Raw genomic sequence first — 27,065 nt, 5'->3', positions numbered from 1 at the left:
ACAAATGTATTTTAAAACTTATAAAATGTATCTTGATTTATGTCTCAGATAAAGCCTCTGATTTCATATAATGGAAATTAAGACTGCTTGTGTTTCAGAACACTGGTATCTGAACACTTAGCAATGCAGTGATCTTAATGCCAGCCAACCATTACAAATTTAATGGTTTTTTATTGCCTGTTTTTCTGAAGTCCCTTCTTCACCTGGGTTGGAAAATCAAGGCACTTAACATCTGGAAAAATTAAAGCTTTGGAAGTTTGCCGGTCTGATTGGCATAGTGCTGTTACAGAGTTTTTGTTCCTTATGATTCTTCCATGCAGCCCAAATATTAATTTCCAGGGCAAAGTGGTTCCGTTGTTTTCCATCATTTTGACTTGCCCTATGGAACATTCCCAGAGCATCAAAAGTCATCGGTATTTTTTAAACATTGAGAAGCTCAGAACTTATAATTTCTATATCAGAAGTAATTTTGAGTGATCCTAAAGTCTTCTCCCTCTAATAAATACCATCACTGAGGTATTTTAGCTGGCGTCAGCAATGCCACAGATACTGGGTATAAGAACAGTAGCAGTGAAAATGCATAAGGAGTGTGGTGTGGGGAGAAACAGAACTGAAATGCTCTTGCAAAAGGAAGTTGGATTAATTTTCCCACTGGATTTTTCTTGTTTACACTTAGCTTGAAATCTTGGAAGGAAACGTAATGAAATTATTTCTTGGTTATTTTACTTTGAAAAATAGCCATATCCACTGGGAGAATAAGAAAACCTTAAAAATATAAACAAGTTATATTCAAGTGAGTCACTTGTTGTTCTACCCGAGTGCCATCTCTCTCTGCTCTCTTTGCAGCATTTCCTTCTTACCATATCCAGCCACCTTTCATCCCCCTTCACACTTCCAACTATTAATTTTTTTCCCAATGTCATTCTCCTCCACCCTCTAAAGTCATTTTAGAAGCTGGCTGTCACTTCTTCATGGATGCAGGTATTTGGGGTACATGGTTGTGGTGTGGAATGGGCCAGCCTTTACAGCTGATGAGATGTGGCAACTCTTGACCAGACAGACACCTGATGCACATGTGATGAACCCTGCAGGAGCCTCCATGCCCTAAAGGACTCGTTACACTGGACAATCTTTAAGGACATTCCTGTAGCTTAGTGGCTGAGTAGGATGAACTGTATTTTGGTGCAGGATGATTGTTATTCTCTTCCCTTCTTGAGACTTATGACATTTTTTGTCACGTTTGTCTTTTATAATGAGAATTTTGAGTTTTGCAGGTTTTTGTTCATGTAACTATAAAACATTATAGCAATATTGCTTTCTAAGTATGGACTACCAACAGGATAAACCTGTGAATATTTCTCTCTCATTACAGCCGAGTATCCCCAGAACTAAGTTCTTAGGATCTGTAACATATGTAATGTATGTACATGTCTAACAAGTAATTTTGAAGAGCTCACTAATTTTCCTCACTTAAAATCCTAGATGATTAATTGTTGGATTTGAACACATTTCTTCTGCTTTTGATCACCCAACATCAAATTATAGACTTCAACAGGATATCTAGACGTTTTGCAACCTACTTGTAACCAGATTCAGGTTTCTTAATTTTTCAAGAAGGGGGAAGGGCTGTTGGATGCAAAGAGAGCGCTGACCTGCACTGACCCCTTCTGGAAAGCACCAAGAATGTACCATTGGAAACAAACCTGCACTGGTCCTGGGGGTGCGTGTGGGAACTACTTGACCTAATAGCTTTTTCCATCTTGATTCCTATGACTTTTAATCATGTTTGGTTGGAACAGCCTCGGCCTTCAGAAGCTATTTGCATGGGTAAGGCTCTGGAGCAAATATACATGTCATCCAGTAACATCCAGTGGACCAGAAAAGGCTCACAGGACCAGAAAAGTTTCTTTGTAGATGGAAGCAGATACACTAATACATCACAAGAAACAAGAAAAATAACAAAACACAGTCCATTTTCAGACAAGAACATAACACAAATTAGTATGAAAAGAAAAATGGACCCTTACAGAACATCTACAATGCATAATCCCAAAGCAGCTCAAACAAGAGAATACAATTTCTTTGAGAACAGTCTCATAAAATCTCTCGAGGACATGAGCAGTTAGGGCATAAGTTTCTCAATTAAAATAAGGTACTTCCTTGCTCCTGACCAGACCCATATTTGGGAGCACAGGTTTAATTTTTATTTGAAAGGAAAAGGACTAATTCTTCAACAGCCAGTGACATCCTGTTCTGCTCCTTGGAAACGTCCAGTTCTATCTAAACTGGATGACCCACCACAGTGCTGACAAATCACAGACCACGGCTGAACCAGTTTACAGAAAGAAAATCACTTTCTTTTCTCTCATGTACAGGGACATGGTATTCAGGGCTATACTTCTTCTTCCCTGAACACAAGGGCTTGATGAAATAAACACATGCAAAAATTATCTGCAAGAAATCAGAAATATGTCAAAATTCCAAATTTGGAAATAGATTATGGGCTTCAACTCAAATTGGCACATGCTTTATTTTTCTCTGTGGGACTCGATGGTCTGCACTACTAACAGTTGTAGAAATATTCACAAGACAAAAAATAATCCTCAGGAGACAAATCGCTCAAGCCAAGCATGCAGGTTTTTAAGAATGCAACGCTCTTCCTTCTTTGCACTAAATTATTTGTCACTTAAACTCCTTTAGAGACAGCATTTATTTGAAGATGAGGCAAGCAAGTGGAGTACTTACTGCATTTGAACTATCACCATGTCACTGGTCTCTTTCTGTCTGACCAAAAGCCACACTGCTGCTTAAGCATCTGCTGCCAAAGTCCCATGACATGGAGAAATTTTGGGAGCAGCCACTAATCCTCTGTCTACTTAACTTTACCATGATGAGCTAGCACCACACTTATCAACTGTTGATTTCCATCCCATAAAAGAGAGCCATCTCTTAAGTTTTCCCAATCACAAGAGGCAACAAAGCTAACAGAAGAAACTATTTTATTTAAGCCATTGAATAAGCTCTTCTGTTGTTTCTTTCCCTAGGATAAAACTCACTTTATAAAGAAAAAAACCAACAACCAACTCATAAAATTGTGACTTCACTACACCACTGTGCCCAGCAATGTTCCTTCTCCACATAAGGAAATCATTCCCAGACTGGATGGCAGTAAATATTTTGTTTGGCTCTTATGTTTAAGCTTTTGGACAAGTTGAAAATCATCCTGCTTCTAGAAATCATGGTATAGCATAAAGCAGTTAGCGAGGAAGAGGTCTCTTCCGGCAAACATTCTTACTCAATTTGTTCTCTGAATAAATGGGATGGCCCTGCTTTCACTGCTTGGCATAAAGCACAAGAGTTTGGATGGAAGCCCTGCCTTCATTCCCACTTCTTTGGAAAGCCCCAGACTTGAGAGCTTAGACCTGCGACAGAAAGAGATTTGCATGGTAGACTGTAACAAGAACCAAATGTAACACACAAGAGGAGGAGATGGAAGGACCTCCTGTGACAGGAAGATCAAATTATTCTTTACAATAAATTTTACATTTATGTTGCAGTTTACATTTTGCACCATATTTTAAATACAAACTCAGAAAAACATGCAGAAGATCTTTGATGAGCACTGTTGACCACTGATGAAACAGAATAGCATGAATGTCCATCAGTGTGCATGACTCACAAGTGATCTTAATTTACTCTGTTAGTTTTCACTTTCTGGATTTTTTTAAAGAGTTGAAATGACAGAAAACAAACAAGCACTTGGAGAAACTCCATGAATGACCTTTGCTCTTAAGTACAGTTCAACTCAAGTACGCTCTTCATGATGATGCACCATTATCATCTAAGACAAATTGTTTGTTGGTATCTGAAATCCCAGAGGACTATGTGGGTCTGAGCAAGCACCTCTAGGCTACCCACCACCAAAGGCAGGTGTAAGAAATCAAGTGATGACATATGCTAAGAAAGATGATGGGAAAAGTGATCTCTCAGCACCCTTCATACTGTCAAAGGCAAGCAATATTAAAACAAAAATGGAAAGTCTTTGAACTAGACTGACTGTTTACAAGAGTTACAGCCTGGCAACACACTGCTTCAAATTGTCACCTGATGAAACCCATAAAGCACTGCAGGAACAGGCAGGAACCTCAGGATCCCTGGAACATACAGATGTGACACGGGTGTTTGAAACAAAAGCCCACAGCTGGCTTGAAACCTTGATGCAGGAGGCACTCCAGAGCCCATCCAAACAGAGGAGCCATGGAGTTCAAGTAAAACTACCTCTCAGCCTTCCCCCACTGGAGACCTAGGAGATTCAGGAGCTATGGCAGGAGTCTAAGACACAAAGGCACCAGTACCTCTAGATTTACCTCCATCCTCCTAAACATGAGCCAGCGCATGCCCAGGTAGCCAAGGCGGCAAACAGCACCTGGCCTGTATCAGCACTGGTGTGGCCAGCAGGACCAGGGCCGGGATTGTCCCCCCGTACTCGGCACTGGCGAGGCCAGACCTCGAGTGCTGTGCCCAGTTCTGGGCCCCCCACTGCAAGGACACTGAAGTGCTGGAGTGTGTCAAGAGAAGGGCAGTGGGGCTGGTGAAGGGTCTGGAGCTCAAGTCCTGTAAGGAATGGCTGAGGGAGCTGAGGGTGATTAGGCTGGACAAGAGGAAGCTCAGGGAAGACCTTGTCTTTCTCTACAGCTCCCAAGAAGAGGCTGTCGCCAGGCGGGGATCGGCCTCTTCTCCCTGGAAACCAGTGCCAGGACAAGGACACGGCCTCAGCCTGTGCCAAGGGAGGTTCAGGTTGGACAGCTGGAGGAATTCCTCTACAGAAAGGGTGATTCGACTTTGGAATGTCCACCCGGGGAGGTGGTGGAGTCACCATCCCTGGAGGTGTCCAAGGAAAGACTGGATGTGGACTCAGTGCCACTGTCTAGTTCCCGTGGCACCGTTTTCAGTCATGGGATGGACTCGATGACCTTCAGAGGTCTTTTCCAAGCTGGCTGAATCTGTGATGCTGTGAGCGCAAGCTGATACGACTGCCAAAAGACCAAGCTCCCAAACAAAGCAACCAACCAACAAAAAAACCCTAAACAAACAAACAACAGAACAACCACCACCACAACAACAAACCCAACCAAAAATTACCAAACAAACAAACAAAAACCCAACAAAAAAACCCAGGAAACCCCAAGGCCAGTACCAACCACAGTAAACTTAAAAGAAACAAACGAAAAGAATTCCGACGAGAACCAGTGGCGAAGAACACGCCGCCGCAACCCCTCTCCGCCCCTGGATCGCCAGGGCCGGGGGACGCGCCCCGAAACGGCGGCGGCAGCGCCGCCCCCCGCCGGCGGAAGCGCCGTGACGGCAGCGCCGCCCCCGGCAAGATGGCGGCGCCCAGCCTGCTGCGCGGGGGGCTGCGGCGGATCTTCTCCGGGCTCCTGGGCAGCCGCTGGGCCGCGCCGCCGGCCCGAGCCCTCCGCCAGGGTGAGTCCGGAGGGGGCTCCGCTCGGCCCCGCGCCCCGTTGCCTCGCGGCTGTCTCGGACAGATGGTTGCGGTCGCTGTAATTCGCCCTCTTCCACTACCGCCCTAAATGCTGTTTCTCTCAGGCTGTATGGGTTTCATGCTCGGTTCCCGTCTCTTTTTTCTTTTGCAGTCGTGGAGGTGACTGAAGGCAACACGACCACAGTAAGTCTCTGCACCCCTTTTCCTTGGTAGCTGCCTTTGCCGGGGCTTCTCCCTCCTTCAGCCATGCGTGTGTCCGTGCCCTGTACCACAACAAGTAAAGAAAGGGAAAAAACGGGACGGGACGCTTTTCTACTTGAAAGACCTCTCAGGGTGCGATGGCAGAGCCAAGGTAGGAGTTTGTAGCGAGTGCAGGTGGGCAGTGGAGGGTTTGGCTGCGGAAGAAGAGGATCATCACCCTGTTGCTGGTGACAGGTGCCTCCAGTCAGAGCCACTCGTGAGCACCAGTCCCCTCGCCGCTGCCCGGGTAAAGTCGCAATCCCTGACCAGCGGCATTCAGGATCTAAGACACTAGAGGCTATACTTAAGACGAGTTCGTTTCCTAATCTGGTGCCATTTGGCATCGGCATGAGTGTGGGCAGGCAGAGGGGAGGATTGCCAGTGGCTTTGTCACTTCATCCTGCGGTGGCAGTTCAGTGTGGCATTGCACGACTTGTCTGTGCCACTCACATGCCACACACATCTCATGCCTTCGATCCGTGTTGTGTTTGTTGACCACAGTGTGTGCTACACTGACTTCAGGTGATACAAAGCTTCTGTCTTACAACACACGTGGTTAAAAAAAAAAAAAATTACTTGAGAGGGGTGTCTTTAAAGGAAGACCTTAGACCTTAGATACTAAAGGAAGACTGCTCCTGAAAATGAAACAGAAGTTCTGAATTAACTGATAAAGAAGAGCATCTTCTTAGCTAAACTTTAAGACATGAAGGAAAATATTAAAGCAGTAAAATTAGATTTTTTGCCTAATTAGCACCATGTAATCTGTTATACTCTTATCAAAAAAATTGTCATTTTTTACAAGCACTGAAATTATTGACTAGGAAAGGAGATTGCCTTAGTCTGCTCACATTGGATATGGCAGTAGCACTATATGCCTTGGCTGGTGAGACATAACACAGATATTTTGATATATATAAAAGATGAGGAGTGTGAAGGAGAAATTTAGGAATAGCTAGAGGAGGGTGCATTTTAATGTTAACCTATATATACATAAATAATAAGAAGGGGATTGACTGTTTTGCTTGTTAATGAAACAGAAAAAACTTGCTTGTTCATGCCTTTGAAACTCTATAAGTATTTTTCTCAGAAATATATTTTGTTGAAAGTTTTGTTGTATTTGTGTAAGTGGATGTTGTAATGTCTGAAACCTGCATGGAGCAGATAACTTACTGTAATTGATGCTGCATATCTAAAATATATGGCAGTTAGCAAGATGTCATAAGACTGTCAACAAAAAATAAGTTTAAGATGTGACAGTAGGTATGATGGAAAGTATCTATTTCTTGCCTTCAAATGCCAAACTATTAGTCTTTGCCCAGAAACCTGAAGAGCTTGCAGGTGTGATCTGAAGTTGTTTTAACTGAAAGAAGAGGGAAGTGTGCACACCAATAAAACAGTCAGTGCATTGCTGCATTTTGCACTCAATCAGTTTCAAAGGAGATGTAAATTATATTCTCAAAAGTCCAAAACATTAACTGAGGCTTGAAGTAGAAAAAGTAAGCATTACATTAGCAGAGCCCTTTATGAAAACAGCTCTTTCTGGAGATCTGGATATATTTGCTGTGTAATATCCTAGCATCAGTCTGGAATCCATCAGTGCCCCTAGATGAGGAAAAACGTCAGAAATGGTGTAAATTGACAAACCAAAGGCCTGATATGTTTCTCAGTGTATCTGTTGGTCACTCTATTTATCCTGACAATTCTACATCAGTTTTCCCTGAATCCATCTTTCCCTGCTCATCTTTCTGTGTCCTCATTTTTAATCGGTATTGAAGGAAGTGTTTGATGTGAACTGATTAATAAATCCCAGAGAAATACAGATTTCGTCAGCATACTGAAAATGTAGAGCCCCTGCGCTCCCTCTCAGTTGTTTAACAGAAAAATAGCAACTGAGTGGATTAACAGTATCAAAGTCCTCAGCAGCTGGGAAATAATTGCCAAAACTTGTACACTGAAATTTATCTCAAGAAAAATTGACGTAGCATTCTGAATCTTTATTTATTTCCAAGATGGAATTACAGTCCTAGTACAGTCTGAAGCCAGAGTGGCAAGAATCAAGACTAGATGCACCAGCTTCCCTGAAAATAACTTTACTGATTAATAAAAAACTTAGATACTGGCCTACATCTTATATTCATAGTTAAGTATTTGTTTTTGTAAAACTGGCTGTTGTACTTGTGGAGGAAGGAATCTTTCTTAAAAATTGACAATTCTGTCTGAGGTACTGAGATGCTTAAACTACAGGTATCTTACCTGTTTCCATTTCATCATCAGAAAGGCTGAAATCTGGCATATAAAATAGTCCGGGGGGTTCAGCTGGATGCCAGCTTTCTGTGCACACTTACAGGAAAGGTCATGCTTTTCTCTTCCCAGATTTTCAGGCACAGAACCTGATGGTTTCTTAAAAGTAACCTTGCATTCCATCCAGGCAAGCTCTGATGTTCTCACCCTTTGAGGCTGACAGTTGGTGTTCAGAATCTGCTTTTAATCTTAATTTGACCAGAGAAAACTCTATAAAATATCTTGGAGGAAAAAAGTAGCTTAGTTTTATTGTCTCTTCTGTTTATTAGGGTGCAATTTGAGATAGCTCTTGCTTCCATTAGTAAGTCCACAAAAAAGAGAAAAAAGACAAGTGCACATGTAGATAGACTTTGTATTTCTAACACATCTATGATTAGTCAAGTTCTTCCTTTACACACCTTGTGCATCTCTTTACATGTTACTTGTCAAAAAATTTGATAGTGATGTAGGAAAGACAGTTTTATAATCTCATAAAAGAACTGTGCAGAGAATTAAATTGGATAAGTTATTGGTATTATAAAATAAATCTGCAAGCCCCAGAGACATTTCCTAACTATCCTTTCTTAAATTGAAATTTTTCTCAGAGTTTTCCCTGCTGGTGATTTATAATCCAGCAAGCCCCTGCATGTTTTCAACTATAACATGCATACGCTATTCTGTGACATTCTCATATTCCCAGTAAAATTGTTATTTTAAGGCTTTTGGCTAAAGGTCCTCTACGCTTTCAGGGCATGGTGGTTCAAAAGAGTACTGCAATAAATGGAATTCAGGTGAATATGAGAACTTCATACTGACTGTCAACTAGCTTACATTTAGAGAAACATACGCAAGAATTTGCCAAAGGGTTTTCTATGCCCTTTGAAGTTGTCCTTATCCCCATAGTCTGTGGCATAAGCATACCAAAGGGCTTGTTGTATCTGTATAAAACTGAGTTGAATGATGCAGATACTGCTCCCCTTACATCCACACAGAACTGGTCAATGTAGAGTGGACTTGATAAAATGTATTCCTTGAGTCACAGGTGCAGGGAGACCTGTAAGCTGTGCCTGATGCTTTGAATTTTTTTCCTAGATTGAAGGGAAAATTATAGAGGATGCTGAAGCACCACCTCCACCAAACCCCTCTGGCCAGTGTCCCATCTGTCGCTGGAACCTGAAGCATAAGTATGATTATGTGGTAAGTTTAATGAAGGAATTCCCCCAATCCTCACTGCTAGACAAGTATTGTCTCAGATCTATCTACCCCACAGCCTGCCCCTCTCATCTTTTCTTGGGTGTAGGAAAAATACTTAACTCCAGCTCTGCTTCTCTTGGGTGCAGCAAGAGTCTCGTACACAGTAATTGTTTGCCTTGGCTTGACGGTGTTCCTGGGAAAAAGGATAAGCTTGTATCAAACAGGAGATATGGAATTACTCACATGGCCATCTGATCTGAGAAAGCCATACAGCTCTTCTGTGCCTAGCTGCCTTTCACAATTGCACTTCCCAGAGAACCAAAACAGGAAGGTAGCATTTAGTCAGTGGATACAGGTCTAGCTCCATAAAGGCCAGAAGACTTGACTAGGTCAATTATATGGCTTCAAGCACTATGATTTCTTATTTGTCCTTGTCCATTAAGTTAATAACTGTTTCATACAGCATGTAAAACTCTTCATGAGTATGAAGGAGAGCATACATTTTTACTTACCTTGCAAGAGAAAAAACAGATTTTATTGAAGCATTTTGCAGGAAATACTAATGTGAAGTTTATTAACTAATGAGGGGATAACTAACACAAAACCTAGACTATGGGAAGGAAATCCTGTGTCCTTTATAAAACAAAAGCACAACAGTCACGAATAAGAAGCGTGATATAGCAGATGCAGAATGTAACTTTACAAGAGGTCATGCAAACACAGAGTTTACAAAAGGACTAAGTTCCCCCCTTGCATGCTCAAAACCCAGCACTGGAATTAGAAAAGAAGAAAACCAGACAGGAACATGCTGTTACTAAGATAAGGCAACAGAAAACTCAGAATAAGCTAATGTCAATAGGATTAGAGAGGGGGATACAAATACATCGGGGAAAAAGAAATGTTTGTGAGAAAGGCCATTAATGAAAGCAGAAGGGACTGAAAGCCACACTGGTTGCAAAATGACTGAGCTGCTTGTGTGTAGTCGTAGTGCACACATGCAAAGGAAGAATTATGTTTTAATATCTCTATATTGATGGCAATCAGCAAATGTAAAATACAGGGAAAAATAAACACTGAAGTAACTTAAGCATTGAATTAGGTAGAGACCAGGATTGTATGTTGCCTCAAGGTCTTGAAAGAATTAGCTAACAAATCTATTACTTCACTCATAGGATTTTTTTTTAAGGCATGATAAAAAATCCTAGAGAATCACCAAATGGTTTGAAAACAGCAAGTGAAACACTAAGTAGATAAGAGAGGAAGTAGAATGATGCTGGTGATTACTGATTGGTAAACAAAATGTTGCAAATTCTCAATAAAAGGCGTTAGCTACGAGTAAAAGCAAATAGCTTGTTGGATAGGACTAATTAAGACTCATGAATTATGAAGAATGTGAGTACAGCAATAGTACCAGATAAAATACTTGCAGTTACTCCAGACAAGTGAAACAACAGATATGAGGTGTAAATGAAATATGTTTAGTGTCTTTTAAAGCATGTGTTGCAGAAATGGAGGCATTTAGAATCCAGTGTTGTCAGTGATGCTTACTCAGGTTGGGTGCTATATTAAACAGTGAAATAAGTTGGGGGCAAGGGATTATTTAGTGTTTTCTGGCCTGATTTCCCCAACAGCATGTGAAACCTGGAAATACAATGAATTTGCAGATTATAATAAATTTGGTGAAATAACAAATACCATTAAGGTTTCTAAAGTACTACAAAACCAGCTCATGTCTGTTTTGTGTTGCACATGTTCAAATGCAGAGATTCCTTGCAATTCTTTTTCACTGTTGCTGAATTGTGTTGTGATCAAAACCAACTAGTTACTTGCTCTGGAAAATACTTTTTTAAGGTTCATATCATTTTATGTGACTTTTAAATGCAAGAAGTAAACAGCATCATTAAACTGGGTAATTCTAGAGATTTACAGAAAGCATTCCATGAGTCACACATTAACAACCCTTGAGAAACTATAAACTGATGTTCAGGGATGAAATAAGTTATGGCAGTGAATTACATCTTGGAAATTTATATATAGACTTACATAGACTCAGTTCCTACTTCCAAGACTGCAGTGAGTATCTGGAGAGATAATCCATCAAAAACCAAAGAAGTTTTAGACAATGTGATTCTGTAGAGTCTGAATTCGAAGATTAGAAATTGGTCACAACAGACAGTGTGAAACATGAGGTTTACATGTGTTTGTGGAGTGAACTAAGTTACAAGTTTTCTTCCACATTTCACTTTGATTCTTAGATCCTGATTTCTACTGTTCAGTAAGGAGGCAAGATAAAACTAAATGTGAAGATAGATTCTGTAGCCAGTCTTGAGAATCATTGCTAAGATCATTTCTAAGAAATTGTGATGCTAAGAGACAATCTAGGAACGTGTCCATCTCAGCTGTCACATAGATTCTGAATGCATGTGTATCAGTGGATATATCCAATACTCCTTCTGGACAAAAAGCTAAAGAGAGCAGTGTGAAGTGGTATTTTGGAATTGTAGAAGTTTGTTACCTCATATTTAAAAGCTTCCCTCTGTGGGGCCAATGAGAACTAGGAGAAGTTTGAGTTCTGGACCATACCACTTCTCTGGTTGTGTAAGTCCCTTATGTTTTAGAATGCTTTGTTCTAGTCAGTTATTCAAGATTTTAAATGTTAAGGTGAATAAAAATCTCCCTTTTCTACACTAAAGCAGTCTCTGCTGTTTTATTCTTTGTTGTAGCCATGATGAGCAGCAGAATCTTGAGATGCTTAAGTACAAAAGTGCAGGCATTTAACTCTGTGGGCAATTTGACAGTGGGACCATTTTCTCACTGATAGTTAATTGTCCTAAATGTGGGTAAATTGAGACCAGCTATTTTTGTTAAAGATATGGCCTAGTCCATACAGCGTAATTTATAAGCTGAGCTTGGTGAGAGATTGGAATAGATGGTGGTTCCTTTGAGATTGATAAGCTGAGATCAGTCGGTTGCACAGAAGGGAAAGTGTGAGCTTTTTTGCTTGGGACGCTTGTAATTGGACTGAATGAGGCACTATGAAAAGGGAAGTGTTGAATTAGCCCCTGAGGGAGTTGAGTAATATGACCTCACAGGACTTTTCTTTTGTCATGTGCAACTAGCACAGTCTAAAGTAGTGGCATAATGAGTTGCTCTGGCTGACAGAGAACTGGGGGACCAGTGTCTCCAAAGTCATTAATCAACTGAACAGGCATTGTGAGCACTAGCAGGTCATGATTCCAACCTGCCTCAGCTATGGTGCAGAGGGCTGCAGTAGTCTTTGCCAGTTCAATCCTGATCCTCTGCTGTGGCTCAGGATAACGGAGCTTAAGATATAAATTCCCACAGTTTGTGATCTGCGTGTGTGTTTGTCCAGTGAAATTGAGATCTCAGTTGATGTTTTTTCATATCCATTGGATATAATTTTTTTTGGTCATTGTATGGCTGCAACTGGATTGAAACCCACAATTCTGTTACAAAATGCATGGAGAATGGGGTAGAGCTCCCAGGAGTAAGGGAGAAAGGAAAAACTAGACTTTTGTATAACTGGAAATAATGACAGGCAGACTTGTCTGATACAGCCCAGTAGTAATTTGGCTGCACAGATAGAACTGTTCTTGTGGTAAATCAGAGTTTTAATAAATCACACGTCAGTCAAGGATCTTGCTTTTCAAAGTGCCTGCAGACATTAAGATGCAGGTGCCTCTGCATTTTAGTTACCATCTATTAACAAGAATGTGCGGTATACAGTGCTCCATCTAGCAAGTTTGTCCAGCTCTTTTAGAAGTGGAGGCTAAACTTGTTTTTCGTTTCCCCTCCTTATCCACTTCAAACATCATTAGTTTGAGTAGGCAGTAAATATGTCATCTTGCTTTGGCAACAGTTAGGGGAAACTGAACCGCAAGCTTTGCCTATTAGCCCTAGATTAATTCAGTCCAAGTTGTTTTCATCAAATGCTGCAGATTACAGGGGTGGGAATCTGGGTCCAGCCTCATGGGAACTGTCCAGTGATTAAAGCAAATCCACGGTTACAGGCTTGGCTGTCCACTAGCACAAAATGTGAATTTCATGGAACATGACGGTACCGTGAGAACTTGCCAGACATATTTTTTAATTTGACCGCTCCACGTACTTGTTCACTTCCCTTCACAGCTGCCCCATGAAGTTGGCTGTACCTGTCTGCCTTCTCCCAGTGGTAAGATACATCTGTGTGAATACTCTGGGAGAGGCACCTGGCCTCTTAACTGTGGGGAATCTTCAGAAACAGACCAACCTTTGGTCAAGTGTGCAGCATTTTAAGCCAAGCAGCGTGACTCTAATTTGGAGCTGTAGCAGCTGGGACTTGACTGATGATTTCAGTCAAGAAATGACTGCCACACCAGGGTGTTGGTCAGTTGGTGACACTGTTGGTCAGAGATGATAACAGAGAAACAGATTTTCTTGATTTTTTTTTTTTTTCCCCACAGGGAGAAAAAAAATATTATCTCCATTTGCTTCCCACCACCCCCCTTTGCATGGAAACACTTGATAACAAGCCTGTGACTCCATGAGGTGTGGTGGTAATATGAGAAATCACTTGGACCACACACACACCCTTCACAAGAGTGTGTGGCCTACTTAGACTTTCATGGCTGCAAAGACTGAAACTGCCTCAAACTTGCCATCAGCTCTCTTCTTCCTCTTCTCCACAGAGTAATGCAGCAGCCTAGTAGCAAAGTCTTGCAAGTTTTTGTAGGCACTTGGAGCTGAACAGCCCTATTTCACTTAGGGAAGTGTTATGTGCTAAATGGCAAATTGAGTTGTTGGGTGATTTGAAGATCCAGACAGCTAAAGAAGAGGAAAAAGGGGGATGAAGTCTTGCTCTAGTTTCCTGAATCCCATCCAGTGTATTTCAGGAGTGGTCAAAAGTCAGTGCCCTTAGACTGTTGGCTGGCCTCCATCCAGTTTCTACCAGTGTAGCTGGCACCATCTGGTCCCCTGGTTACTGTTCTCCTTGGCAGGGCCATGTTTTAGCTGGGCTGAGGGACACTCTGCTTCCCTTTTAGCCATTGATGGCCTCCCAGGAACATGCTGCTAGTTGCTCAGCTGGGCTTTTCTCATTCTTTGGATACAGCATCGTTCTGTAGGGTGCCTGGTAAGTCATTCCATATCAGGGAGACATTAAAGTCAGTGTCTAAATGTCACTGAGCATATGTGACATGCCATGTTTTCAAAGGAGCTGGATCTGAAAATCAGTCTGAATGTGTTCACTGCAGGCAAGTGGATGCAGAAAGAAAGCCAGTTATGGGAAGAGGGAAGCTGCATGTTATGTGATAGTAATGAGGATGCTATTGTTTTGGGGTGGGGAGCGGGAAGGACAAAACCAAACCACAAAACCCCCAAACAAATTAAAAACCTCAACATTTTGTGTATAACACTTGTAACCAACATTTTGTCCCAGGTGACTGGAATCCATTTTTAATAAGGGTAGAAGGCAGGAACCTGAGAACTACTGATCTATTAGCCTTTCCTCTGTGCCTAGGAAGATCACGGAACATCCCCCTAGAAGCTGTGCTAAGCAACATGGATGACAGGGAGAAGATTTGATACAGCCAACAAGGCTTCACCAAGGGCAGGTCTTGCCTGACAAACCCAGTGGCCTTCAGTGATGGAGTGACTCCATCACTGAACAAGGGAAGGGCTTCAGATGTCATTTATCTGGACTTCTGTAAAGCTTTTTACTTTAGTCCCCACAGTATGTTTCTTTCTAAATTGTAGAGAGATAGACTCAATAGCTGGACTCTTAGATGCATAAGGAGTTGGTTGGATAGTCACATCCAGAGAGTTGTGGTAAATGCTCAGAGACTGGTAGACATCAGTGACAAGTGGTGTACATCAGGGATCCTTATTGGGGACCAGTTCTATTTAGTACTTTCATTAATGACATAGGCAAAGGGATTGAGTGCACCTTTGTCAGGTTTGCAGATGACACACCTGAGGGGCAGGATGCCATCCAGAGGAATCTGGACAAGGTCAAGAGGTGGGCCTATGAGAATTTTGTGCAGTTTTAACAAGAGTATGCGCAAAGAGCTGCACCTGAGTCAGTGCAGCCCCCAGTATCAAGACAGGCTGGGGATGAACAGATGGAGAGCAGCCCTGGGGAGAAGGACTTGGGGGTGCTGGTGGATGGGGGGTTGGACATGATCCAGTAATGTGCACTCACATGCCAGAAACCCAGTTCTATCCTGAGCTGCATCAGAGAGTGGCCAGCAGGGCTAGGGAGGGGATGAACTCTTTCTGAATACTCACTTTATATTCACTCGTGATTATTTGCTTTTGCAAGGCCAGTAAATGAAGGTAGGAATGCTCCAGGGAGCTCTTAGTTAAAGAGCAAGGATGGGGGGTAGGAGCAGGTCTGTGAATCTGTGAACAGGCAGTCAGGGTCACCCAACATGAAAAGCAACAAGTATTCTTTGTTCTTGTCTGTTGCCCTGGCTGGGGGGTGCAAAGTTCTGCCATGCCTGGTTTGAACTCGCTGTCTGGACACTCACTGGCAGGACCCCTCAGCTTGCAGGCAGCCTCTGCATGGCCCTGCTGCCTCAACTAGGAATATACTTACAAGAGCCATGGAGAAGTAAACTCTTAACCAGCAACAAGTCTGTCAACAGAAGGGGGAAAAAACAAGTGCAAAGTCTCTGGAGGTCCTCTTGGCCAACTTATGCTGATGTCAGGATGTCAAGGGTGCCTGCTTATATTGGCCTGAGGGGTATCTTTGCACTGGTGTCGTGTGTGGAAATGGAGAGCATGGATCTGAATCCTGGGCTGTTGTACTGTGTACAGTTAATGGGACGCTTGTGCAACAGCTGTTGCTGCTGTGTTTAAAAATTTGTCATTCCAGCCCTGTGATACTATCTGATCCTAGAGATCCCTTTAATTTTGTTTTTATTAAAAGGGCTGCTTTACATTTCTAGAGTTTTTAATTGTAAAGGTCAACAGCAGCATAGTCTAAATGGTTCTTGAATCACAAACAGGCCCTCAGCATGCTTCAAGTGCTCCTTTCATCCACCGTGACTGTCACAGCCTCACCTAACGCACGCACAATTGAAGGAATAAGTGCAGCAATTTATCCTATTAGTCCTTACTCATCAGCACATATTCTTTTCTTACATAAAGCGTCATCACGCAAGATCTTGGACCATTTCCCTGTTCTCCACCCCTCCAGAGAGACCTGCAGGATGCTCCACCATGGGAAATTAGATAAAAGTTTGAGGAGTAGATTGTAGAGAACAGTCCTGCTCTGAGGGAACAAGGAGGGGGTCAGAGGTGCTCTAACATATCTGTGAACTTTAGGACAGCAGCTGTGATGGCATTTCGAGTTGTGTAAACAATATCCATCTGTAGGTCTTGTGTAACTCTGCCTGAGTACCTAGGACACATTATCTTAGCAAGAATCTTGGAGCAAGTAGTGAAACAGTGAAGGAGCAGGGATTGCAGATGACATCATGTGTTTACACTAGTGAAGTCAGAGGAAGACTCAAACCATCTGAGTGACCTTACTAAGCTAAGCTGGCAGGCAGTGACAGCAAGCAAAAGCTACTTGTTGTCAAGCTGCAGACAAAATGCGTAGGGAGCAATCATTTGTTTTGAGCCTCAACGCAGGGCTCAGCACAACACCTGAAGTCACAGCAGTGAAGGTGGCTGGGGCACTGATGGTTTTGCCCTTCTCTCTCCCTCAGGATGTCTTGCTGCTGAGTCAGTTTATCCGTTCAGATGGAGGGATGCTGCCACGAAGGGTCACAGGCCTCTGCTTGGAGGAGCACAAGAAGGTTGCTGTCTGTGTGCAGATGGCTCACCGTGCAGGTACACAGCTCTGCCAGTGATAACCCCTGACTGTAGGGTACCTGCTGAACTGCTTGAGAGGGGTCTCCTGCCCAGTTGGTATAGCTCAATGGGATGTCATTATCCAGTCACCCAGCAAACTTGTTACGGTCCAAGTGCTGGGTCAGGGTGATGGAACAGAGACTACTTGTTCTGCTTTCTCTGTGTTCTGACTCCTGCCTTGACAGCAGACATTATTCCTGTAGATGAGACGAGCATTGCAGAAAGATCTGGGAAGTGGCTCAGTCTCCAGTAACTAATGATTAAACACCTGCTTCTGAAATAACTTGATTCACCTAAGCTTGACCTACTCCATTAGTAACATGCAACTCTGACATCTGCCATATGATGACTTTTTTACTTTTCCCTGAGAGTGGGACCCTGGTTGAACAGTCAAGAGTATTGTGCTGATCTTTATGCCTGGTACCTGAGTTGTATCCAAGTTAAATGGACTGAAATTTTTAATAGTCAGATTTTCCACCCTGGACATGGAATCTGATTGGACACCAGTGCCCTGTGTCCTCTGTAAAAGCCTCTGTGATGAGCCCAAGTGACAGTGTCTTTGGAGTGTATTTCCTCCCTATAGCCAGCACAACTTCCCAGCTTCTCTAGCTGTGGTGCAGGTTCAGCAGTGACTGAAGATAAAACACCCTTTCTACTGTACTTGAGCTTTTGTTGTGCTGTCCCAGTAGTGACCTCGGTTGCCTGGCTTATGAGGTGTAATATGACTTCTGAATGCAACAGAAGCAAAGAGACACTGCAAAATATTCTCACATCTTTTTCTGTTTCAGGTTTGTTGCCAAACCACAGGCCTCCACTTCCTGAAGGGCATATTCCCAAGAAACCCAAGCTGAACAGGTGAATAGTCTTGTCTTTCCACATTTCTCTTTTTCAGGATTAAATTGGAAAGGGAAAAGCAGTTCCTTACAACTGGGTGAGAAATGCCTCAGGCAGCAGGGTTCATAAAACATACTCAGCATTTTGGAGAAGATCTGTCACGATACTCTCTTGGCAGTCTTTTAAGGACAAGTTGTATCTCATATGAACCATTTATTCACACAAGATTAAAACTGCCACACATGTTAGAGTCTGCCTGCCCTTCCTTAGCTGTGCTCACCTCCTCATCACTAACAATCAGTAAGGCAGTCACAAGAGGATGCCACAGATGGAGTGAGAAGCTCTGTCTAGTAGCTACTCCACTATAGAGTAGCTGAGGTTGGAAGAGGCCTCTGAAGATTGTCTAGTCCAAGCTCCCCACTTAAGCAGAGTCACCTAAAGCAGCTTACTCAGAGCTATGTCCAGCCAGGTTTTGAGTATATCCAAGGATAGACCTTCCCTAGATTCTTCTGAGGGCGGTTTGTTCCAGGGAACCAGCCTCATACAAGACAGTGTTCTCTTACATTCACACAGAATTTCTTTTTTGTTTCCATTGCCTCTCGTCCTGTCACTGAGCACCAGTGACTGGGGAGAGCCCGCCCCTCTCTTCTTTACACCATCCCTTCAGGTACTTGCAAACATTGGTAAGACCTCACTGAACCTTTCCTTTAGGCTGAGCAGTCCCTTCTCTCTTAGCCTTTTTAGCCCCCAAGAGCAGGAGGGTGCCCAGGCAGTGATAGCAGTAGTGAAGGGGGAGGGGGGGCCGAGCAGCCAGCAGGGGCCCATCACAGGCCTGTTACCTTCTGCCCCATCCCACTTTCCTCCAGTCAGCGATTTGCCCTCTGCCTGCCCTTCCTATGCAACCCGAGTCTCTTTCCCCTCTCCCACCGGAATGGCCCCTGGCCTTTGGTGGGTGAAGGGAATCCTGCAGCCGCCTCCTGCTCTGTGCTGGGCACTTGGAGGTGCTAATCCCCTGTTTATAACCTCACACTCTGTTTCCATGGGGATGGCGGAGCGGTGGACGAACCTCGCATTAGCAAACCCTGGGGTTACCAGAGGCCATGGGGCTGTCCCTGGGAGAGCTTGGACTGCAAGGCTGAGGATGGCTGGAGACCTGCATTTCAGGTCTGACTCTACAGTGGAGATTTGAGAGAGGCTCTTGGAAATGCTGGCAGGCCGCATAATGGGTATCAGTGAGGGCCAAATTAGGGGACTCTATGTTTGATCCAGCCCTGTAGCCATCAGATACTTCAGCTGTAATAACTTCTTCCTTGTGTCTTACAAGTCTTGGAGATTCTTTAGTATCTGTGTCTTATCTGGCAGCTGTGGGGTGGAGGACATTATCTTGTTAGCATTCACATTGCAACCCTGAATAGCAGGTTGAGACTGGAAATGGTAAATGCAGTATCTTGCTGGAATCACACCAGGACTCCAGATCTGGTGCCCTGACTCTTACAAATTGTTCTTTAGACCTTTAGTAAGAACAAAGAATTAATACCTCCGGATACATTCTACATGCAAGTAGGTGTGCTACACCTCTAAATTAATTAAATTGGAGATTACTGCATTGCTAGCCCCTCCCTACACTACCCTTGTTTTTCTCTTCCAAAGAGGGAATGTAGCAGGCCCAGTGGAAGCAATTTAGAAAAAGAGAGCAGAGCTGTTTGCTGAGGATATGGGGTAGCGTTGAAGTAGGCAGACTTCAGGCGGAGAACAGAGAATAGGATCAAGAAAGGGGATTGAAAGTTTTATTGGTGGGGCTGACACTGCACAAAGGAGTGCCAAGAGCGAAGATAAAATGCAGGAGTACTTCAGGAGTGTTCTGGTCCCTCATGATGCTGTCTCCTCAGCCTGCTGGAAGGGTAAAGCTCTGTGTGTTGGAGCCTTGGAAAATCTTGGCCATTCTGCACGAGTTTTGACACTGTGAACCCACAACTGTACTTCCCCCGTTGCTCTCTGGAGCAGTAACTGGCATGGCATAAGGCAGGAGTTACAAATTGCTTCCTTCCTCTAGCCTGAAGTGCACCTACATGCTGAATGACTGAAGTCATTTAGCTGGTACTTATTTTGGGAATAAAGCCAGAGGTCTTATCAGAAGTTTCCCACATAAATGACTTGTCCAAACTTACCTTGTCTTTGCCTCTGTACTTGGTTCCAAAGCTTCCTTTAAGTCTGCAGTAACTTGGGAAGCACTCAACCTGTGGTGCTGCCAAATGCCAGTGAGCTGACAGGGAAGAAAAGGGGCAGAAGTGGGATTGAACTTTGGAGTGGAACAAGCTGCCTTGTTCAGTGCCATCAGAACATGTCTGGGTCATCCTCTAAACATGTAATATCAAGCCTATTCACCTGACTTAGCTTGTTCCTTGATTGTGTTTATGTCTACTGGGTTTGTAAGTGCCAGTTCAAGAAGGGATCAACAGGATCTAAAGAGAGCCTATTATAGCAGGCAGTGCATTACACAGTTAAGTGATGTATTTTCTAGATCTTCAAGCTTCATATCTTTTTGAGATCACTGTATTGGCTGTTCTAGCTATCTTTTCCACTCTGCTTAGATGAGAGGTAGCAGTGCCTTTCTGCACTGCTGCTATAGCCCTGGGAATGACAACAGGGAGCAACTGAGATGCCTCATAGTTATGCTTGGGCCCCTTGTTAAAGCTTTTCCAAGACAGAAACACAGATGACAGAAACACAGATAATGTAAGCAATCTGTTGTCTGTCTCTTTATCCTGAATAGAGAAAGTTTTCATTTTTATAAAGGAAGGGCTTCTGAGAAATCACTGTCTTCTCCAGATGTTACCTCACACACTTCTGTGGGAATTTGTAGTGTCTAGGAACTGCCTGCCATCTTACACTGAGCTGAAGAATGTTTTGCTCATGGAAGAGTTCTTAACATACTACTACACCATCAGCTGCTGGAATGACAGGATGGACGCCTAAGACAGCCTTAGGAATTATTCCACTCACACTATCTGTGACTGAAGGAGATTCATCACTTAATGTGAGGTGGGAGTCAGAGCCCAGTGCCTCTGCCATAATAGAGACCTGAGCATTGAATTACCACATGTGGACTGAGAGTAGCAACCCTGGCCTGGCTGAAGTCTGGCAGATTACTTCATTTGGATGAGCAGTCCTTTTCACTTTTTTTCCTATCTGGCAAAATTCTGGCTGGTGCTCCGTGTGGCCAGGTTTCTTCCAAGGCTGTCTCAGTATTTTTGAGAGCAGCTTCATTTGTTGCTGAAAGAGGGACAAATGGGCCTCATGGGAAAATGATGTGTCCCTTAGACAGTGTACAGGTGTGACACTACAACACGTCGGCTACATGGGAGGAATTCCACAGCTCCTGGGCAAAGGTACAAAGGAAGTATATAAAGGACTGAGGAGCTGCATTAATGTATTATTTTTACTGCAGTTGTGGCTGTCTTGGCCTGAATGTTTGGCCCATGTCACAGTCACCCTGATTAAAGTGAGCCTGCTTCAAATCCAAAGAGTCTGGTACGCACTGGCTAGCACCTAGCTGGGGTTAAAAGGTATCATGCCACCATATGGAACTATCAGCAAACTGCCTTGTTTTAACAAGGGTCAGGGGTGCTGACATGCCATTGATTTAATGTTGTGAAGGTGGATTTATTATGCAGAACCCCTCTGCCTCTCAAGAAGGTGCTCTTCTGGTGCTTATTCAATAATGTTTTTCAAAAAGCAGAATTCCTGCTCTGTTTTCTGAACTAGTTGTACTGTCTCAATTGTACGAACTTTGGACGTTCCCTTCTACATGCCCCAGATTTCTCTGCAAAGAGATAAGGACTTCCCTGCTTTGCACTGGATCATTTGGCAGCTGGCCTTCCTCTACCCACTCCATCTCCTTATCCTGTTTCCACTACTGGAATTCAAGAAGAGCAGAATGCTTTGAGAACATCTGACCTGCAGATCCTGCCTTGTGCTTGGTCATACAGCTGTCTAGCATAGTATGGAATATTCATCCATGATGTTATGTAACAAAGAGGAGGAGATTGGGAACTGCAGAAGAAGGCATAACTTGGAAATGGAATGCTAAGTGTTGTGGTCCTGGGGGTGGTAGGAGATGTGTAAGAATGCCTGATGGTTAGAATTCAACTGGGAAGCATTCCACATCTTCCTCTTCTATCCCCTGCAATTGAGACACTGTCCAGGTGAGACTTGCCATAATATTTCTCATTTCTTGGACTTCAGTTCTTTGCCTTTTTGCTTTCTGCCTGATTTGACAGTGATACCTCCTGAATGTAACCACTTAACTGCTTTACTAGCTATAGTTCTTTTGAAGAAATGGCTATGGGAGTAACCCACATCATCCATGAACTCTTGAGTCTCATGTCCTCACCTTCTCTTATGTATCATTTGTCTGCAGAAGTTGGACATTGAAAACAAATGAAGTTTACCCTGTCAATGCAGAATTATTCCCTACAGTTCATTTTCTTCATGTTTGGCCCAGTCTGGGCCTTTCACCCTTGCCAGGGGATCATTCCACAAGCAAATTTGTCTTGCAGCCAAGGATTGTTCCCTCATCCTCAAGCCTGTATTCTCCCTTCCAAAACTTCCTGCTGTTACTTCTGCATTTGTTCATGCTCCAGCCTGGCATGTTCCAGTTAAGTGCTGCAGCAACAAAATATTTGCACTAGCCTGTGAGGCTGAGGAAGTTCTAAGGGATTTCACCAGCATTGTTTAGGGGTGACAGACTGGTCCTATACTCCAGAGTCATGTGTGCAGGCCACCACACAGCAGAACCATTTGGGAGACAGTCAAGCTTAGCTGTAGGTCAGACTTCTTACTTTCAGTAATGGAAACCTGAATAGCTCAGCAGTTTTCTTTTCAACATGGAAGTTTTTGCATGGAAAATGTGGACTAACAGTCTATCCAGAACAGTTTCTGAATTCATGCCAGCATCTAGATGCTCTTTTAATATGAACATAGCACTCATGTTCTTCTGGCAGATCCAAAGTATTGGTTAAAATGCAACACTGTGAAGTTGTTTCCTATCCAAAAGGACTAGGGGAATATCACAGGTTCCCTGACTCTGGGGTCTGTCAGCAAGAGGTGCTGTAAGATTATGAAGTACTTGTTTCTGAGTACCACTGAGTGCCACTCTTTTTCCAGCTTCCTACTGGAAGAGCATAACTTGGCACAGATAGCATCCAAGTCAATCCCTCCCCCATCACCTGAACAGGAGGGATTGCTCTGTGTTAAGCAAGAGGTAGGCTCCCTACAAATTCCTCATGAATTACAAAGTTCTCAGGCTCTGTGGATACCTCTTGTCCCTGGGAGCAGAATCTGGTTTCCCTACTATCAGCATTTCACTCCAGCAGCACGTGGTTCCTCTCATCTGCATGGAAACTGATGTTGTGCATAGCATGTGTATTCAAAAGCAAAGAGCCAGAGCGGCTGCAGGTGAGCAAAGCCAAGAGGTGTCATGGGAAGGGATGTGGCAGGGAGGAGGCAGTCTCGCCAGCACTTTGATCAAGTGCTTCCTGCAGTCTGTAGCCCTCTGCCTTCTGCTCTTAATCCAAACAAAAGGCATATTGAAAAAATTCAGTGAGGGTTCAGAAGTTCAGACTTGAACTGTACCAACGTGGCCTTTGCTTGAGCTGTGTACAGGATTGTGGTTTTCCATTTCCCTTACCCGTGGAAGCCTTGAGCCCACTCCTTGGTATTAAATGGCAGCCTCCAAGTGGGAAGGCATGCCCACCAAATAGAATCCATGAAAACACACTTCCACATGCTACAGAGAATTTAGACTATTAAAATGACTGCAGATGAACTAACCATAGTTGTTTCCATCCTGCTTATATCTTGCCTTTTCCCACAATTTCCCAATTCGGGAAATCCGATCAGGGTTCCTATCACATTTTATCCAGACTACTCATTTCTGCACTTGGAGCCTAGGAATTCTTGTTCTTGCTCAGGACCCTACCATACTGAAGGGCGCAGGCAGAGCCCCGAGGAGAGTCACAGTTCCGAGGACTGGCAGTTCTGTCCCACTTTGCCCAGAGTGGGAGCTCTGCACACTGAGGTGACAGGTTAGGACACTGCTGACCAGCAGCATTTGGCATCTACCTGAAGGGTCTGTCTTGACAGCCTTCAGCTCCTTGAGAAAATTCAGACTGTGCCAGTGTATGTTTGTAGGTGATTATAAAAACTTCCCAGGACAAACCTTGTTGGACACAATGAAAAGTAGGGAGACTTGGCTAGAAAAGGGTGTACCCTACCCTACATGGATGGCAGAGTTTGCAGGGAAGTCCTGTGTGCTGGGCTTTGAAGCTCTCCTACAGGAGTTTTGTGGATTGTTTTACTCACAGAAAAACAAAAAAACAAAAAACAGATCTGTGAAATCATAGGAAATAGAGTTAGTCAAAGAGGAGAAGGAAGTTTGTAGACTGACTGCTCCCAGGCATCAGGCTTTTGCACTGCTGAATCAAGGTAAAAAAAAAAAAAAAATAGGCACCAAACAAAATGGGACAAGTTTGAGTTTGGGACAAAGCAAGTATTAAAAGCCCTAAAAGCAAATGTGCTCCAGGAAGGGAAAGCGTCCAAATGTCTGTTTCAGCTAACAATGAAAAGCCCCAGCCTGCAGTCCCCAAAGGAAGCCAAAAGCCTGGACCAGAGGGCTGGATTAGACCTGCTCAAAAGAGAAATAACAAAAGCTTTAAAATCAGGCCATTACTAAATCCTCCTTCCTATGCAGAATTGGGGTGTGCACTTCCAGCCCCCACACAGAAACAGAGGGATTTCTTAAAAAGCCACTGTCTGTCTAAACCTGCATACAGCATTGATGTGTATCTCACATTCACACATTCACTTCTCTCCCAGTGAGATCATTTATTATCACAGGAACACTTTCCCGTAATCATGTGGACACGTGACTAGAATTGCACTTGGCATATTGATGCATTAAAACAATTTGGGATTTTTTTTTCCCCTTCCTTTTCTGTAAGTGTAGTCTTGCAGTACCAAAATTTGTGCTATGGCACCCCCCTTGCAGCAAGGGAAATAGGAAAAGGAGGACCTAGCCCATGTGCCCATCTAATACCCCGACAGCTTCTCCCAAAGGAGCTGCATTGCCATGGTACTTTGCCAGATTCCAAACTGGGGACATGCATTTGGTCTCTCCAAACTCCCCTTGCATGTGAAATTAGAGACAGGAAAGTCTCTCCTACTTCTGCCCCGATGCTGTTATGTAGGGGATTCCACTAATGCACTAGCATAGAATTACAGGTCAGAAGGGATGAGTTTAATGCACATGTAGGAGAACAAGTGGCTGTATCTTGCTGTGTGTCATCACCCAGACCCCTCCTGCTTTTGCTTCTAGGTGTTTTAACTGTCATAAACTCCTTAAAGCAAAGCATTTTGGAAGTGGTTTGATTTCAGAGGTGGAAAGCTCCACAAATGATTCATTTCTCAGTTTGTGCTGTTAGGGAGTATTGAGGAAGAAAAGTGCTAAATGGGCTGCTGTTACACAGTCTGTAGCTGCCTGGCATAGGAGGCTTTCTTTGTATTTCTCAGGAATGTGCCAAATGCCTTCAAACAAATGTATTGCATGGTCTCTGTCCAAAGTTCTTAATATCTCAAATTTGCACGATGCAAGTCAAAGGTAAGAAAGCTTTTTGTGGGAGGGATGAGTGATTGAGGTTACATTAAGACCATGGGATTACTCAACAGAGGCATGCAAACATCGCTGGACAAAGTTTATCAGTCTGTTCCAAATTCTAATTTGTTGGAGCATTGTTTGTGCAGATTATGTTAAGGTTTTACTTTGGATCTTTATTGTCTGAAAAGACTCCTCTTTCTCTAAGGACCTCTATTCCCCTCTCTACTGGTAGCAAAAGATTTAAAGCCTAACAAAACTCCAGGCCACCCAGCCACAGGGTAAGGTTTCCAGTAACTGATTCTGGACCTGAAATCCCCTGCCTGTTTGCAAAGCCAAGTCTAAAACTTCAAATGGTAAAAAACAGAGGATATTTGCCAGACACTGCTCTTCACAGAGATTTGTAGTTGTGATGATAATTCCTTTTCAATACCTCTTACACTGTAGGTGCTGACTTCCTGCACTAGCAAGCTGCAATAGTATTGTACAGAGAACACTAGAGCAAATTTGGACATATAAAAATACAAAACTAGGCCAGAAACCCATTCCATGCAGAAGTAATAACTAATTATGTCCCCAAAGTAAATTTATTCGTCTTTAGAAGTTTTCTCACAGAATTTAGCCTTTGTAATTAGTTTACCGTATTGAGACCAGCTGTTGAAATAACATTTCCCCTAGAGGCTGGATTCATTCAGTCTTGGACTTAGTTGCAATACAGGGATTTGGCACTCCAGTTTAGCTGCAGGTGGACAACTTGCCAGCAGCCTGGAGACTACACCTGATTTGTTTTGTGGAACTGGAAGTCAAGCAGGTGCCAGTGGGTTCAGTAGAGAGATGAGCTTAGAAATTCCAAAACAAACAAAATCTGCTTTCCAATGGTCCCTTCTGAGTTGAGGGAGCTCTGCTCATCGTTGTTCCTTTTACAAAGAGGCATGTTAGGGAGGCAAAGCCTATAGTGCCTTGCTTCTGCTTCAGCTGGAACATTTGCTTAGTGATCAGTCTCAAACTGAACTGTGTTTATGTTGTTCTGACAGGTACCTGACCCGCTGGCCCATCAGATCTGCAAAACCCATTTGGAAGAGGGGCCCTAAGTGGTGCAAAAAGCCCTTTCCAGTCGGACACCCTTTGCTGAAGGATAACGTCAAATATACACAAAAGCCTCTCTGTTTTAACCACTAGTGGCCAGAACTGGCATAGTCAATAAACATGTTTTCCACATGTTCTGCTGGGGTTTTTTTTCCAAGTTTGTCAATACATCCAATTTTCTTAATCAAAAATTGTCCTTAGTACTCTATATTGTGTCCAGCTGTGATCTCTTCCTCTAGGTGAATACAAGAGCCATCAAAGCAAAGTTCAGTGTGCAGGATGATTTGACGAAAGCGAGGGGCAAAGACTTCTACCTCAAAGGCAGAAAGGATCTGAAGGCTTTTGTTTCTTTATGTTCCACAAATGGGTTTGGGAAAGGATGTTTCTTTCTTTTCCCAGCAGTGAGTGGTGTTTCCCCAT

The 27,065-nt window shown here is 43.4% G+C and overlaps 1 protein-coding gene across 1 annotated transcript; it reads left to right on the top strand.

The window, feature by feature from the left end:
- Window positions 1-5,348: 5,348 nt before the first annotated feature.
- On the top strand, window positions 5,349-26,778 carry MRPS18A (mitochondrial ribosomal protein S18A). Its single transcript, XM_066315980.1, has 6 exons — window positions 5,349-5,484; window positions 5,655-5,686; window positions 9,116-9,220; window positions 16,930-17,053; window positions 17,863-17,929; window positions 26,594-26,778. Exons 1-6 carry the CDS (start codon window positions 5,385-5,387, stop codon window positions 26,736-26,738), a joined length of 573 nt encoding a protein of 190 aa, XP_066172077.1. The 5' UTR covers window positions 5,349-5,384; the 3' UTR covers window positions 26,739-26,778.
- The last annotated feature ends 287 nt before the right edge of the window (window positions 26,779-27,065 follow it).

Source organism: Sylvia atricapilla, chromosome 3 (assembly GCF_009819655.1).
Source record: "Sylvia atricapilla isolate bSylAtr1 chromosome 3, bSylAtr1.pri, whole genome shotgun sequence".
NCBI classification, from domain to species: Eukaryota; Metazoa; Chordata; class Aves; order Passeriformes; family Sylviidae; genus Sylvia; species Sylvia atricapilla.
This window is presented reverse-complemented; position numbering and strand designations above follow the sequence as displayed.